The following is a 13,589-nucleotide window of genomic DNA, read 5'->3' on the forward strand; positions in this document are numbered from 1 at the left end:
TTGCAGGCTATTACCACATGCCATGTGCTCAGGTAGATGCCATTGGCCCAAACAAAGAAAACCCTGTTTGAAAGATCATCATGTTGGAGTGATCGGAGGAATGGCTAGTTACCACAGCCACAAAGTCATAATAATGGCTAAAACCCGCCTGTTTCTACAATTTATCTTCCTAAAATCTTATTTTAAACCTACCCCTAACCATAACCACACTGCTAACTTTATGCCTAATCCTAACCTTAATTTAATACCAAAAAGCAAAAATTATATATAGCCAATTTCAATTTTGTGGCAGCAGTAACTAGTGACACAACCCCTCTGGGCTCCACAGTGAGGACGGCTCCAGCCTTGTTTTGTGAAGTCACGTTTCCGCCTCCCGCGAGTTTACACGTCACCAGTTTCCTGTTGTTATTTTGTCAATGGCGGACAGTCTAATTAACTCATAACTGCTGGGGAATATCAGCACTGTAACCGGGAAACGACAACCTGGAAGCCGGTTAGCTAATTATTAATAGAAGCCTAAAACCAAACTCTCCAAGCCTGAGGCATTGATAAGAGGCGACAGCAAATTAGCTTAATAGCTGGCAAAAAACGGACAGTGGGCTAGCTACTGTAACAGTAGCAGCGGCCTTGGCCGGTTTTGGAAAAGTTGCCTGATTTTATGACCATCGTCAAGAAATTACCATCATCACTAGCTATGGACATCTAGTTTGGAGCGTCACCCGGACCGGTATGTAGCCACGATTGGCATATTTTATAAGTTGTGCAAATGTACCTCTAACCGAAGCCCCAAACTGTCGTTAGTATTCTAACTATAAAGTTACCTAACGTTAAGATACTCGCTAGCGAACATTGCGTTAGTAAAGTTTGATAGCTAGTTAGCGGTGTTAGCTTGCTGTCACTGTTTTAGCTAGTAGCAGGGGATGTTTGCTAGCTAACGTTAGCCAGTCCGTAGCCCACAGAACAATCATCCTCATAACTACCGAATAGAGTTTTACGATTAAATATAAAAATGTCTACGATTTGTGATGTAAATCCCCATGGGCAAATCATCAGTTAGTTAGGTAACGTTAACTAGTTAGCAATCTTACCAAACTAGTTAGCTAGCTACAACTAGTAAACTATTCACTGGGGTGTCAGCTTTTCTTGACTAGTTTCAAATTCTTTCCGCTCCTGCAATGAGAACGACTTGCAGGCAACCGATGTTGTGCTTCAAACTGTAATACGCGACAGTTTCTGTGAATAATTATTCACCAAATGTATGGTGGAGTTGCGTTTAATCGGCTGCTCGCTAACTAGCCAAGTTGATTTAACTTTGTTGGGAGCCACACCTCACTTCTCAGCTGTTCTGCTTTTGTAGAAAATTATTTGGCAGATTTACTGTAGTAACTGTTTATGATAATGTCTTTTAAAATGTAAAAACACTGAAACTGTAGCTTGAACTCTAATTTTACATTTAATTTTGACAAATTGGTGCATTTCAAGCCTTTATTTTTGCCTACACTGTCTGATAATTTGCTATGTCTGTAGTGAACGTTGATCTCCAGTGGGACATCTTTTCCAGTACATGTTGGAGCAGACCTCATATTTTATTGAACACACTGATTTGTGGCTGTTATTGGTTTTGCAGCCAGACTATCAAAAGTGCTTGCTGCGAGGTAGATGGTTACATAACATTTGCAATAGTCATCCATGCCAGCCTGAACTGTTGTTTATTAAATAAGAGAGCCTATTATTTGCAATAGTCATCCATGCCAGCCTGAACTGTTGTTTATTAAATAGAGCCTATTATTTGCAATAGTCATCATTGCCAGCCTGAACTGTTGTTTATTAAATAGAGAGCCTATTATTCCTAATTCTATCTTTTTATTATGAGTAAACTGCGATGACATGAGAGGAATGCATGGAGTGTGAAATATGAGATTCCAGAATGCCCTGTTTTTTTCCTAAGAACAAATAGCTAGGTAAATGGACCATCATTGCTTTATTTAACCACATCTCAACATTGGAGGGGAATACATTGATTCTACTGTCACCCTACTTAAAGACTGTTTTTTTTTCTCCCCTCCACAAATTGTATACATAATACACCCACAGACATCTTTTTCTTGCTTATGTTCCTATCTCGTCATAAGGAAACCTTGTTAGGTATTTGCTGTAGAACCGGTTGGAATGGTAGTACAACAGCTCTTTAAATGGAAGTGCAACAGCTCTTGAGTCAGCAGTCTGTCATGAAAGATTAATTGGTTATTTATTTCTACTATACACATGTATGTATGTGTAATCACTCCTTTTTTGACCCACTGCAGATGCTGGGTAGAGGTGCTTGTCCCAGTCACTTAGATTCTTTGCCTGCCTGCAAGTAGCATTAATGCAGTGTTTGGCTTCAATGTGTTTCTGCTCAGGCGGTTTGTACTCTGTTTTTCCTGGATAGATGGCAGCATAAAAGTACTGCTGCTGACATTAGGTTCCTATTTCTCACTTACAGCCACTATGTGAACTGTATTTATTTATCAGATAATTGTCTTAAAGTTGATCAAGTATTTCTTCTAACTTCACTACTGTCTTCTACTATTCTAACTGAAGACTACTGGGCAGCACAACAGGAGAGGTCAGCTTCTTAATGTCTCTGATGCTATTACCATCCTTCTATCAGTGCAACATTCTACTGTCTGCCACACTGAAGAAATAAGGACGAGGGATACCTCTTCATGTTACCTCAATGTGTCTATGGGGCTGCAAAGGCTTTGTTTACCTTTTTGTGTTGCTGTTTTTCTTTTAATTGAAATGCCTTTCTCCCCTCAGAGCTGTCAGCTGCATGGAAAAGTCTGAATCAGACCAAAGCTGCTGTAAGTAAACCCATATTAACAATGTTGTCTAATGATTTTACAGTTTTTCTATTTGTGGAGACTCACCCCTTAATGCAATGACACATGGGCTGTGGTATTTTAAGTGTCTGTCTGGGCTCTGATTTGAGTTTTTGTTCTGTATCTGAGTCAGGCGCTTTTGTTTTCCCTGCAGTTGCGGCACATTGAGAAGCGCCTGGAGGCTGCTCCTGGCTCTGGGGTTCTGCTGGATTCCGTAATGGATACAAAGAAAAGCTCCGGGGGCGCCACCAGGAAAGTGAGCCACAGAGGTGAGGCACACAATGATATTTCTCATCCTTGTAAGCCATGGTTACTATTTACAGCACAAGGTTCTCCCTCAAACAGCAGCAGGCATCATCATTACTTTGCATTGCAAGGTTAGTTTGCAGGAATTTTAACCCTCTCTCTCTCTCCTGACTCAGATGGGCGGCGTACAGAGGACTGCTCTCAGGCAGGCGGAACCTCCAAGTCCAGAACGAGGAGTCATCGGAGCCCAGACAAGAGCTCCCGCAGCCCCCTGAGGAACACCACACAGGACAGCAACGTCCGTAGGAACAACTGTGTTGAGTTTAAGGAGCCTCTGGCCTCTTATCGGTATGCACTGTTAAAACACTCTGATTTTTCTGAAAAGTAAAATAAAGTCTAATCTGAAGGATATTTCTACCATGTTTACTAATGTATGCTGCAACTGAGTTGAGGTTGTGTGATGATACAGTGCAAAATGTTGTGTTTTTAGTCCCTGTCTGTAATCCTGTAAGACCTGTTGTCAGAAATGGTCATTAAGTGGCTACTTCTAAACAGCCCTTTTAGACAAATAAACACCACAAGTACATGTGTAGGTCTTTGCACATAAGGCCACCATTCAAAGCCATGTGATCTTGACACATCCCATTCAAATAGAATAACCTGTTTTGGGTTTTGTCTAAATAACAACTAGCCTATATGCCCCCCCCCCCCCCCAGGGAAGCAACCCCAACACCCCTGACCTTCTCCCAGCTGGAGGCCCACAGTCTGCAGTCGGAGGTTGCCGCCCCCCCTCCCCCGGACTCCTGTCTCAGCCAGCTGGTTTACCAGAGCGACAAGCGAGACCAGCAGACTCGTAGAGACCTGGACAGCACACACTCGTCTGCTCTGGACAGCACCGTGGTGCGTTACCTCAACGACCGTCCCGCGCTGGACGCCCTGCTGCCCCCAGGCCACACTGCTGCAGCCAGAGACCAGGAGGGGGGCCTGGAGGACAGGCCCAAAGCACACACCCTGGAGGGCCCGGCCCCACCCCCAGCAGAGACCTCTGTTTCCTCAAGCCCTGGCTCGGCCTCCCAGAGGCTGGAGAACCTGAGGCGGAGGCAGCCTGACGACAAGCTGGAGAAGCTAAAGGAGACGATCCGCAGGCAGAGAGAGCACCTGGAGGCTGCTGACAGAGATGGGTTGCTGGGGTACCTGGAGCAGCCTGTGGGCGTCGCTGGAGCTGTAGAGACCACCACCGTACCCACGGCTAAAATACGCAAAGTGGCAGCTGCACCTCTGGCACCTATATACAAAGGTAATGCCCACTGGATAGAGAAAGTTGATCTCCAGTTGCACTGGATGCAAAAATCTGATTACTTAATTCCTTCAAACCAAATCTTATGTTCTTATCAGGTTTCAACAGGAGTGAGAACAAGAGCTGCACTCCTGATGGTAAAGTGTGGCGAGAGGAGGAGTTCCACAACCTGAGCAGAGACCTGTCTCGCCATCTCTCAGGTGAGCACTGAGTGGTAGATGACCAATCAAAGGACACACCCTATGCTGTTAGCTAAGCTTACATAATGACCCCTGTAGTTAACAGGCGTTATTGATAAAGTTGTAGGGAGTGACTAAAAGGACTGTGGAGTTGAACTGCCAGCTCATCACCGCTCAATAGAATCAATGGGCTGTTGACGTCATAGTGGCTGTACATTGGAAAAGGGCATCAAATGGACAGCGTAGTCCAGGGGTGCTCAAGTATTATTTGAGAAGATCTGATCACATAGATTTCATGGTGGCAAAGGTCCGAATGGATATTGTCATTTATTGGCATAATAATAAACTCCTACCTCACAACCCATGCCATCCCCTGTTCACACCTCTTGTTGGCGGAGAGAATTTTTAGCAGTTTTTTTTGCTAATTTCCTGCAATTCTACACATTTTCCCATGTATTACATGTGTTCTTATGATACCAGGGGTCGAAGCTTCTCCAAAATAACATGGTCGCTGTCGTAGAACATTTATTTTGATTGCAAATTTTGTTCATTTATCAAAATCCCATCAGGTAGCCTGATTTCAAATGTGTCATGTAAACAAGATTATTAGGGAAATCGTTATTTTTGCACAGCATGTAAACGTTTAAATCGAACTATTATATTAATTTGCTATTCACAATAATCATATTATTGTGTGCATACTCAGTGCTGGGCATGTTCCTATTGGTCAGTCACTGGGATCGTCTCGTAACACCAACCACACTAAAAGATAAAGGAAACAAAAATTCGGACTCTGCCAGAACTTTTTCGGAGCCTACGACCGCACATCGTTGTACTTAATCGTCAGACCTAAACCCTGTCACACTGAATGAGCCAAGACGTCCGACAATCATTTGCGACCTAAGACTTTCCCACGACATGGACATTTTGTCTGGGACCGGAAAATCGTGGCATAAGACTGCTAAAATCGTAGTCTGTAAAGTTTAAGTGTTTTTTTTCGGGCTGCCTAAGTCCAAACTTTGGGATGGAAAAATGCTTTCAGTGTTTTACTTAAATGACTAAAAACGGATATAAAGTATGTAGAAAAGATGATGGACCTGTATAATCTTTGAGAACTAACAATTCTGAGAACTGAATTCAAGAGGCTTGATTTTATGTTTGAGCAGAAGAACACAGCATTGGCCATGGCAAAATGCATAGAATTGCAGGAAATTAGCTTTAAAACTGCAAGATATTTTCAGCTCCAAGGCAGAACATGTAGAATTGCATGAAATTGGTAAAGATGGATGCCTCTTAAAATATTATTGTCCAGGGCCATTCAGATTGGCTGACCACACCCATTGCCACGCCCAACACCTAAGCCCCGTTTTGATCCAGAAAAACCCTGTAATACTAGGCTATAAATGTATTTGACGTTCCGGTTTCCAGCTCCTGTGCTTAAATGCTGGTCTGCCATTGAAACTGCCCTGGAAATTAGATGGCATTAGATACGCTCCAGTATTTTCAGGAAGACTAAGCGCTATTTTACCTATCCCAGTCAGCTGTTTTCTTTTAAGAAATAATCAACCATCCTATTTGGGACAAGGATGATGTTGAGAAAAAGAAATCTGAGTGTCCTCTATTACATTGAGGATAACTAAATGTAATAGGTGAGGTTTTTGCTGCAGCAGACTTTCCAGGCATTTTGCCACAACTGCAGCACTGCACGTTTCCCCGCCGTTTTGTATGACTGTTTGAAGAAACATTGTTGTATTTTCTTTGGCCTCCCTGGCTCTCTGCTGATTCCTGGGCTTCCACACAGGTTTTGATGCCAAAGTTCTCTGCTTCCTCCTTTACACTGACACAGTCCACAAGCTTCATGTTCAATTGCTTTGTTTTGCATTCAGATGTTTTTCAGGAAGCTACTAACTTTTTAGAAATGTGATAGTTCTGTTATTTTTCCCTCTTTGGTGTTCAAACTGTCATGTCGTATCCTTTCTCCCCGTCTTAGAGAGCACCAAGCCCAAGCAGCGACCCACAGAGAAGGCTAAGGAAAGGAAGCCATCCAAGCCTGTGAGGAAAGTCCATAAATCAGCTTCTATTCCCGACCCGGAGACCAAGCTAGGTTGGATCTCTTTTCATTTCTCCCCCTCCCTCTGTCTCTCGTGCTTACTCATCCTGGTTCTATGCATTCAATAGAAGACGTGAAAGTTCCTCCAATATTGTGTGTGTAGGTGATAATACATCACAAAGCCAAGGGGTCTTTCACAAACTGGGAATCCTCTCACATTTATTTTGGTTCATCAGTTACTGTGCGGTATGCACACTGAACCTGAGCAGGCGTATAGTGAATACATCTGGCAGGCCCGTACCACAGTAGGCCTTTCTTAACTGTGTGCTAGTCAACAGGCCTCTTTTATTTATTTATTTAACCTTTATTTAACTAGGCAAGTCAGTTAAGAACAAATTCTTATTTACAATGACGGCCAAACCCGGACGACGCTGGGCCAATTGTGCGCCGCCCTATGGGACTCCCAATCACGGCCAGTTGTGATACAGCCTGGAATCGAACCAGGGGGTCTGTAGTGACGCCTCAAGCACTGAGATGCAGTGCCTTAGACCGCTGCGCCACTCGGGAGCTCTGTTTGTAAGTGCACCATTAAGTCCCTTATCTGCAAAGGGAATGTCCAGAATGTATCGCATGCTGATTGCAAGCAAGCCGCAGCTTAGATGCACACTGTAGCTGGAATGCAGATGCGGCGCAGTTCTGCTGGGCTGGGCATACCAGCTCGCTGACAGCTGAGAACAGCCACCCTGTACTGGGCCAATTCCTTTCTCTTTCTCGCTCTGTCGCTCTGTCTGTCTGTCTGTCTGTCTGTCTGTCTCTGTGTGTGTGTGTTCTTCCCAGTGCAGTGGAAAGTGAGATGAGTGTGGTTTAGCCTAGTCTTACTCGGTCATCCTGCTACTGGACTCTGCTCGCAGCCCGCTCAACAAAAATAGCCCACTGAAATCTATGATCAAGTTCAGCTCCGTTGGCTCCTTTACCAAACAGAAAGAGCTGCTGGCCTAACACCAGCCCCTGCTTTGTAGAGCAAATCAGTAGGCTATGTTTTTCAAAGTCAAGGAAGAATTTAGAAATGTTAATGTTCCATTTGTTCAAAATGAATCCAGCAACACTGTGCTTTGTGTTAGATCCCTTGTTCACTGCAGGGCTGACACCTTTTTATGAAGCAATGTTTTATATTTTCAACTTTGGTTTAGCATAATTGAGCCAAACTCATTACATTTGCATGATGCAACTCTTAAAGAATTTCTCTCCAAAGACAATCATACTTGGGCGAGACGACATCATTATGTGTCTCTTTTGGCGACGTGAATATCACTTCAGTAAAACAGTATTGGGTGTTATTTTATAAATTTTCAAGGGGCAATAAGCTGTTGCTACATACATTTTTTGACTTATAAATGAAATGTATGTACCCGTTAAGTCTTGAAGAATATAACTTATAAATGCCTCATCAGAACCCAAAATAGAAGCTTGTTTTACTCCAATGTTTGTAACAATGTAAATCTAAACAAACACTGTATAGCATCAAAACATAGTTAAAACTCTAATTTTGATATCATGGATGGTCAGTCCTTGCATCCATAACGCTGTCTATGACTTTGAGAAGTTACATTTTTCCAGGCCCATCCCTCAGCTTTTCACCAAAACCGAGGCGGTTTGACCGCTTTGTTTCAATTACGGATTCTAGCTTTAAGTTGTAAGTCTTTGCTGTCTGATAAACAATCCTGCCATAAGTAATTAATGCAGAACTCTACACCGATCATGACCTTTCCGTGTGTTTTCGTGGTGTGTTCCCTGTTGCTGCAGTGATCAGCACCACGTCATGGCAGGAGGGTCAGAAGCTGGTGAAGATGGTACTGGGTCCCGCTCCACGTCTGCCTCAAGAGCGAAAGCCAGAGCCCACAGACAGACTGGCCAGGACAGGTGGGTTGGGAGACATATCTACTACCCTCAACCATCTCTGCTCTACTTGGCCTTCTCTCCTCTCCCCCTCCACTACATCACACAGTAAAGAGTATGGTTTCATTCACACAATAATGCGATTATTGTGGATAGTCAGATTAATATAATAGTTTAATTAAAACATTTACATGCTGTGCAAGAAGAACGGTTCCCCTAATAATCCTGTTTACATGGACACATCTGAAAAGGCTACCTGATGGCACTCTGATGAATGAAGAACATTTCCAATCAAAATAAACATTCTACCGCAGTGAACATGTTATTTTTGGGAAGCAGAGTTTGTATGTGAAAACTACTTCTAAGACTCATACATTGAGTTGTTCCTAACTCTTCACTCGTGCTAAAGAGGGAGGCTCGGTCGGCTGGCGCTAGCACATGTCATATCAAATACACAGCTGAAACGCCGATTTAAGGTGTTTACATGTCCTAATAATTCGAAAGATTACTCAGAAAACCAGGTGTTTTAATTGGTGTATGCTTACTTAGATTTTGACCTTACACCGATTTAAGATAAGCAGAGTAAGGTTTTTACATGACTATTGCATAATCTGTCAACTGCCATAATCCGTTTAATATTGAATTATTAGTGTAAGAACTAATCAGTAAGAACTATGAAAAAGCAGACAGTTGGTGGTCTGGTAGAACACACAACATTTTTGAGACCGTGTTAGTAGTGGATAGTGTTACAGTATGTAGTGGTCATGTTTTTTTGTTTGTTTATTACATGTTAAAAGGCATACAGTGCACGACAACATACAGTCGGCATGGCTAAAATAATATAAATAAATAAAGAGGTTGTCGTCTCTTCTGGGGGGGGGGGGTGTGAGTGAAGCATTTTGAGGCTGCTTAAAGGGTTGTACTGCCAGTCTTTCTTTTTTACTGCTATATTGATTTCTGCATTGTTGAGGTTAGAGTTTGCAAGAAAGGCATTTCACTGTACTTGTGCATGTGACATTAAAACTTGAGCTCCAGACAGAACATTTATTTAAATAATTGTAGATGTCTTATCTGGATATAGCTACTAGGGCTTTCAAACGATTGCAAACATTTATCAAGTTAATTGCATGGTTTTCTGTAGTTAACTGCGATTAATCTCAAATTTGACCCTAATTAAAAATGTTTAAATTAAAAACGCATCACATTGTGTTGTAGGAATAATATATTTTAATTATAGGGGAAGAAAACGCAAAATAAACTATATGCTAAGACAATTGAATAACAACAGATCAGCCATGTCTGAGTCCATGTAAAATATCATACTGCTATTAGATCTAGCCTAGACTACTTCTTATCCATGTTCTTCAACATGAAATAGTCACAAGCTGCTGCTACTAGAATTGGGATCATATGGTTAAATCTTTTGACCTGAGGACTACCACAAAATCAGTAGCTAAATGGAATGTCCTGTTGTGATTTAAAATCAGAGTTTAATCTAGAGATATTCGGCCATGGCATTCTAAACATTCTCGTTTGGTTAGCTAGCGTTAGCCTAACAAGCTAGCTACTTCTGTGCAAATGAAGTGTGTTCTGTTATTTAAAGAAACACCTGAGAAAGTGTATGGTTGAACTTTCTACGGTTTCTTTCAGAATTGTTGCTCAAAGCTGCGCGCATAGTTGTTTTAGCACTGCAAGAGAGGCAGCCACTCTACAGCTGCTGCTGTTAGGAGACCAACAGCACAGAGTGTGTTGCGCTTAAAAGGGTCTGTGAGGAAACAGACTTTTGGCTGACGAATTGAGATGCAATTAAATGCGTAGCAAAGATTGACGTTAATTGTAACGCTTTAACTTTGACAGCACTAATAGCTACCACTATTTTCCCCCTAACCATGCACTCAAAACACATGTTCCTTTCAATTCACAATAACATTTAGTAACCAATCAAGACAAACCCCTTGTGTCGTCACAAATCTTTTCCAGGATCCCGTCCTCGGTCAAATTTTGACCCCCGTCCAGTGCTGAACCGTCGGTCCAGACCGAGCAGCTCAGAGAGACCCTGTAGCCGGGACAGGACCACCCAGCCCACCCCAGACCCTCTGTCTGCAGGCCCAGCCGAGGACAGAGCCCCCAACACAGACCTCCTGTCTGTAGACATCCAGGGCATCCTGGACGACCTGCAGCTGGAGCGCAGAGCAGAGGAGCGAGGTCCAGCGGAGCCCAGGGCCAGAACCACAGCATGGACGGCTGGTGGCTCCTCCTTACGGGTCTCCCGCACTGCCAGCCCCGCCAAGCGCAACAAGCCAGAGCCCTCAGAACCAGGGCCCAAGAAGAGGCACTATGACGCCGACTCTGTGCGCCAGTACATCACCCGGCAACAGGAGGAGCGTAAGAGACATCTAGTGGAGGAGCGAAGGGCCCAGAGAGAGGAGGCGGAGAGGAGGAGCCAACGTCTACAGGAGCTTTACAGGAAGCAGAGAGAGGGGGTAGCCAATAAGGGCCCTGCAGTACCAGTCCTGCAGGAGACCTACACCAAACTACTACTGGAACAGGCTGAGCTAGTAGAGGAACCTCTGCCTTCCCAGACACAGCCAGCTGCTACCACAGTCATCCACCAGGTAAAGGCATCTTTAGTTGTAGTGGGGATGAAGCTCTCACTGTCCCCTTACTCACATGGCAAGCTTTAGTGAAAATGGGGGTGCAGAGCATGGTATGGTGTGTCAAATGTAATTCATAGCTGCCCTTGTTATGTAAAGGGCAAATATGTGAAATGGTGACATGTAGAATAACCCTCATTATAACTCTGGACATATAATGCTATTGCTCATATTTAATGTAGTCAAGTTGCCTTTAGGAAATGACACCTCCTGTGGTGAGTGAAACTAGCTGCGAGTTATTTGTGGTGTGTTCTCCTTTAGCAGAGGCCCCTATACCAGCCATCCGGGGAGTCGGACAAGGAGAACAAGAGGCAGGAGAGACCCCAGAGTGCCTCCTCTAGCAGTGACCTGTCTCTGTCTGAGCCACATCCCCCTCCACTCTCCAGGTCAGCACACACACACCTCAGTAAAACACAAACACACATTACAGATTATATGTTACCTTTTCCACTAGCACTGGCTAGTGTAGAGGCCCAAAACAAAGCATAGAGCCATATTACTTCCTCACAGCGAAGGAACAGAGCCAGTAAGGATGTATTTGTTTCTAAACAGTCTGTTTCCATAGAAGCATTTCAGAACATGGAGTATTTTATTTATTTAACCTTTATTTTTTATCAGGGAGTCATACTGAGACCAAGGTCTCTTTTTACAGATGAGCCCTGAATTACAGAAATTACAAAAAATACACACATCAATATAAATACAAAATGCAAGCAGAAAGAAAAACATGCTCATAAAAAACAAACACATTAATCAGTAATAAGGTCCTCAATCAGCTTTCTGAATTGCCCTAGAGGCACCAGAACATCAAATTTAAGAACATTTTGAAGATTGTTCCACAAATAAGGTACAAGAAAGGTAAATCAGCTTTAAGTTAACTTCCTTATTACTTATTTACCTAGTATGCTCGGTTAACCATAAAATAGGGCACTTCCAGTGCTAGTTTAGATGCAACAGTTATAACTTCAGATGGCTGTGTAAATATTTGTCTGGTCCTCGCGTAGGGTAAACATTACGGTATGTAACTGTCATCTGCATATGTTCATAAACTCTTGAGTTGCTATACAGTTCTTGGAATCTTGAGTTGATCCTAGGCCCATAATTTATTTTGCTTATATAGTTAACACAACGGTTGCTCTCAGAAGGTCATGGTTAGACAGTACAAGCCACATATTTTAATGGCTTCCTGCATATTTAGATGTCTTAAATCCTTGTAAACCTTTGACATAGTCTCCTATGGACAGTGTTGCTTTGTACTAAAAGTTGTTATGGGTCCATATACTAAAGGACTTTGTGAATCCATAAAACAATATTTTGAGTGTTTCCAAGCCCTTTGTTTAAGTAACAGAAAATGTATATTTGAATACCAATCCTCCACTCTCTTTCTCCTGTAGGAATGAAGTGGGACTGGGAGTTCCATTGTGGCTGCAGCCAGACCGTCTGAGTCCTGCAGTCAGACCCTCCAGTGCTCTGGCTCCCCCCACAGACAAGCTTTTCTCCCAGCTCCTGGGCCTGGAAACAGGAGGGGGCTCTGGGGGGAGGGGAACCAGCCCTCCAGCCAGGCCTCAGCACTCCACTCTCACAGGAGCAGCCATCAAAACCAAGATGAACCGCATTGAGGCCCTGAAAGCCACAGCTGCATCCATGTCCACCCGCATAGAGAGTGAAGCGCGGAAACTGGCTGGGGCAGGGATCAACTATGGCTGTGCAAGGGACATGGATGTTACCGGTCTGACCCATCTTCAGCCTCAAGACGACTGCTGCTGGGCCAAGCCTGTGAGCCCATCGGTCAGAGAGAGCGCTGACGCTGCTGACGAGCTGGCCCTGAGGATCCAGAGGCTCCTGAGTGCTGGCCAGAGCTCATACGACGGAGCTCTCCCAGGGGTAGGCAACCCGCACAGCTTCAGAGAGCAGAGAGACGGGGCCACTGCTTCAGGCAGCAGGCCCCAGACAGCCCCAGGCCTCGGCTCCCATAAGCGGCCAGAGGAGCACCCTGAAGTAGCGAGGAAGACCAAGCTCCATGACTCCAGCGGTGACTCCATCAGTGAGGGCCCACTGCTGAGTGAGGGCAGCCTGTCGGAGGGCAATGGGAGCCCCCGCATGCACATAACGAGGGTCCCCAAACCAGCAGAGTGTCTCGTGGCACTGGACTTCTGTGCGGCCCAGTGGGAGGGCTTCCAGCCCATCTCCCACTTCCAGAGAGCGGCAGAGAAGTACCCAGCCCTCAGCACCCTCCCCTTCTCTCAGCCACGGGACAGCAGCCAAGGCCCATGGGAGGAACTGGCCAAGGGAAGCTCTCATAGCGTCATCAACATCTTCACTAAGAACCACCTGCACAACCATACCAAGGGTTAGCCAACACATTTACACACCCAACCCTATCCTTAGAAGTGTTTTGAATGA

At 44.2% G+C, this 13,589-nt stretch overlaps 1 protein-coding gene across 1 annotated transcript in view; it reads left to right on the forward strand.

Annotated features, from left to right (window-relative positions):
• Positions 1-412: 412 nt before the first annotated feature.
• LOC311148937 (centrosome-associated protein 350-like) overlaps positions 413-13,589 on the forward strand; it is a 43,665-nt gene continuing 30,488 nt past the window's right edge. Inside the window, exons 1-11 of the mRNA XM_084185973.1 lie at positions 413-727; positions 2,803-2,846; positions 3,019-3,133; positions 3,287-3,458; positions 3,827-4,407; positions 4,506-4,607; positions 6,577-6,690; positions 8,440-8,556; positions 10,513-11,147; positions 11,448-11,572; positions 12,581-13,536. Coding sequence (XP_084042099.1) covers positions 3,082-3,133; positions 3,287-3,458; positions 3,827-4,407; positions 4,506-4,607; positions 6,577-6,690; positions 8,440-8,556; positions 10,513-11,147; positions 11,448-11,572; positions 12,581-13,536 — 2,854 coding nt within the window. The 5' untranslated portion in view covers positions 413-727; positions 2,803-2,846; positions 3,019-3,081. The remainder of the gene's footprint in view (positions 728-2,802; positions 2,847-3,018; positions 3,134-3,286; positions 3,459-3,826; positions 4,408-4,505; positions 4,608-6,576; positions 6,691-8,439; positions 8,557-10,512; positions 11,148-11,447; positions 11,573-12,580; positions 13,537-13,589) is intronic.

This window comes from Coregonus lavaretus, assembly GCF_964263955.1.
Source record: "Coregonus lavaretus genome assembly, chromosome: 21".
NCBI lineage: Eukaryota > Metazoa > Chordata > Actinopteri > Salmoniformes > Salmonidae > Coregonus > Coregonus lavaretus.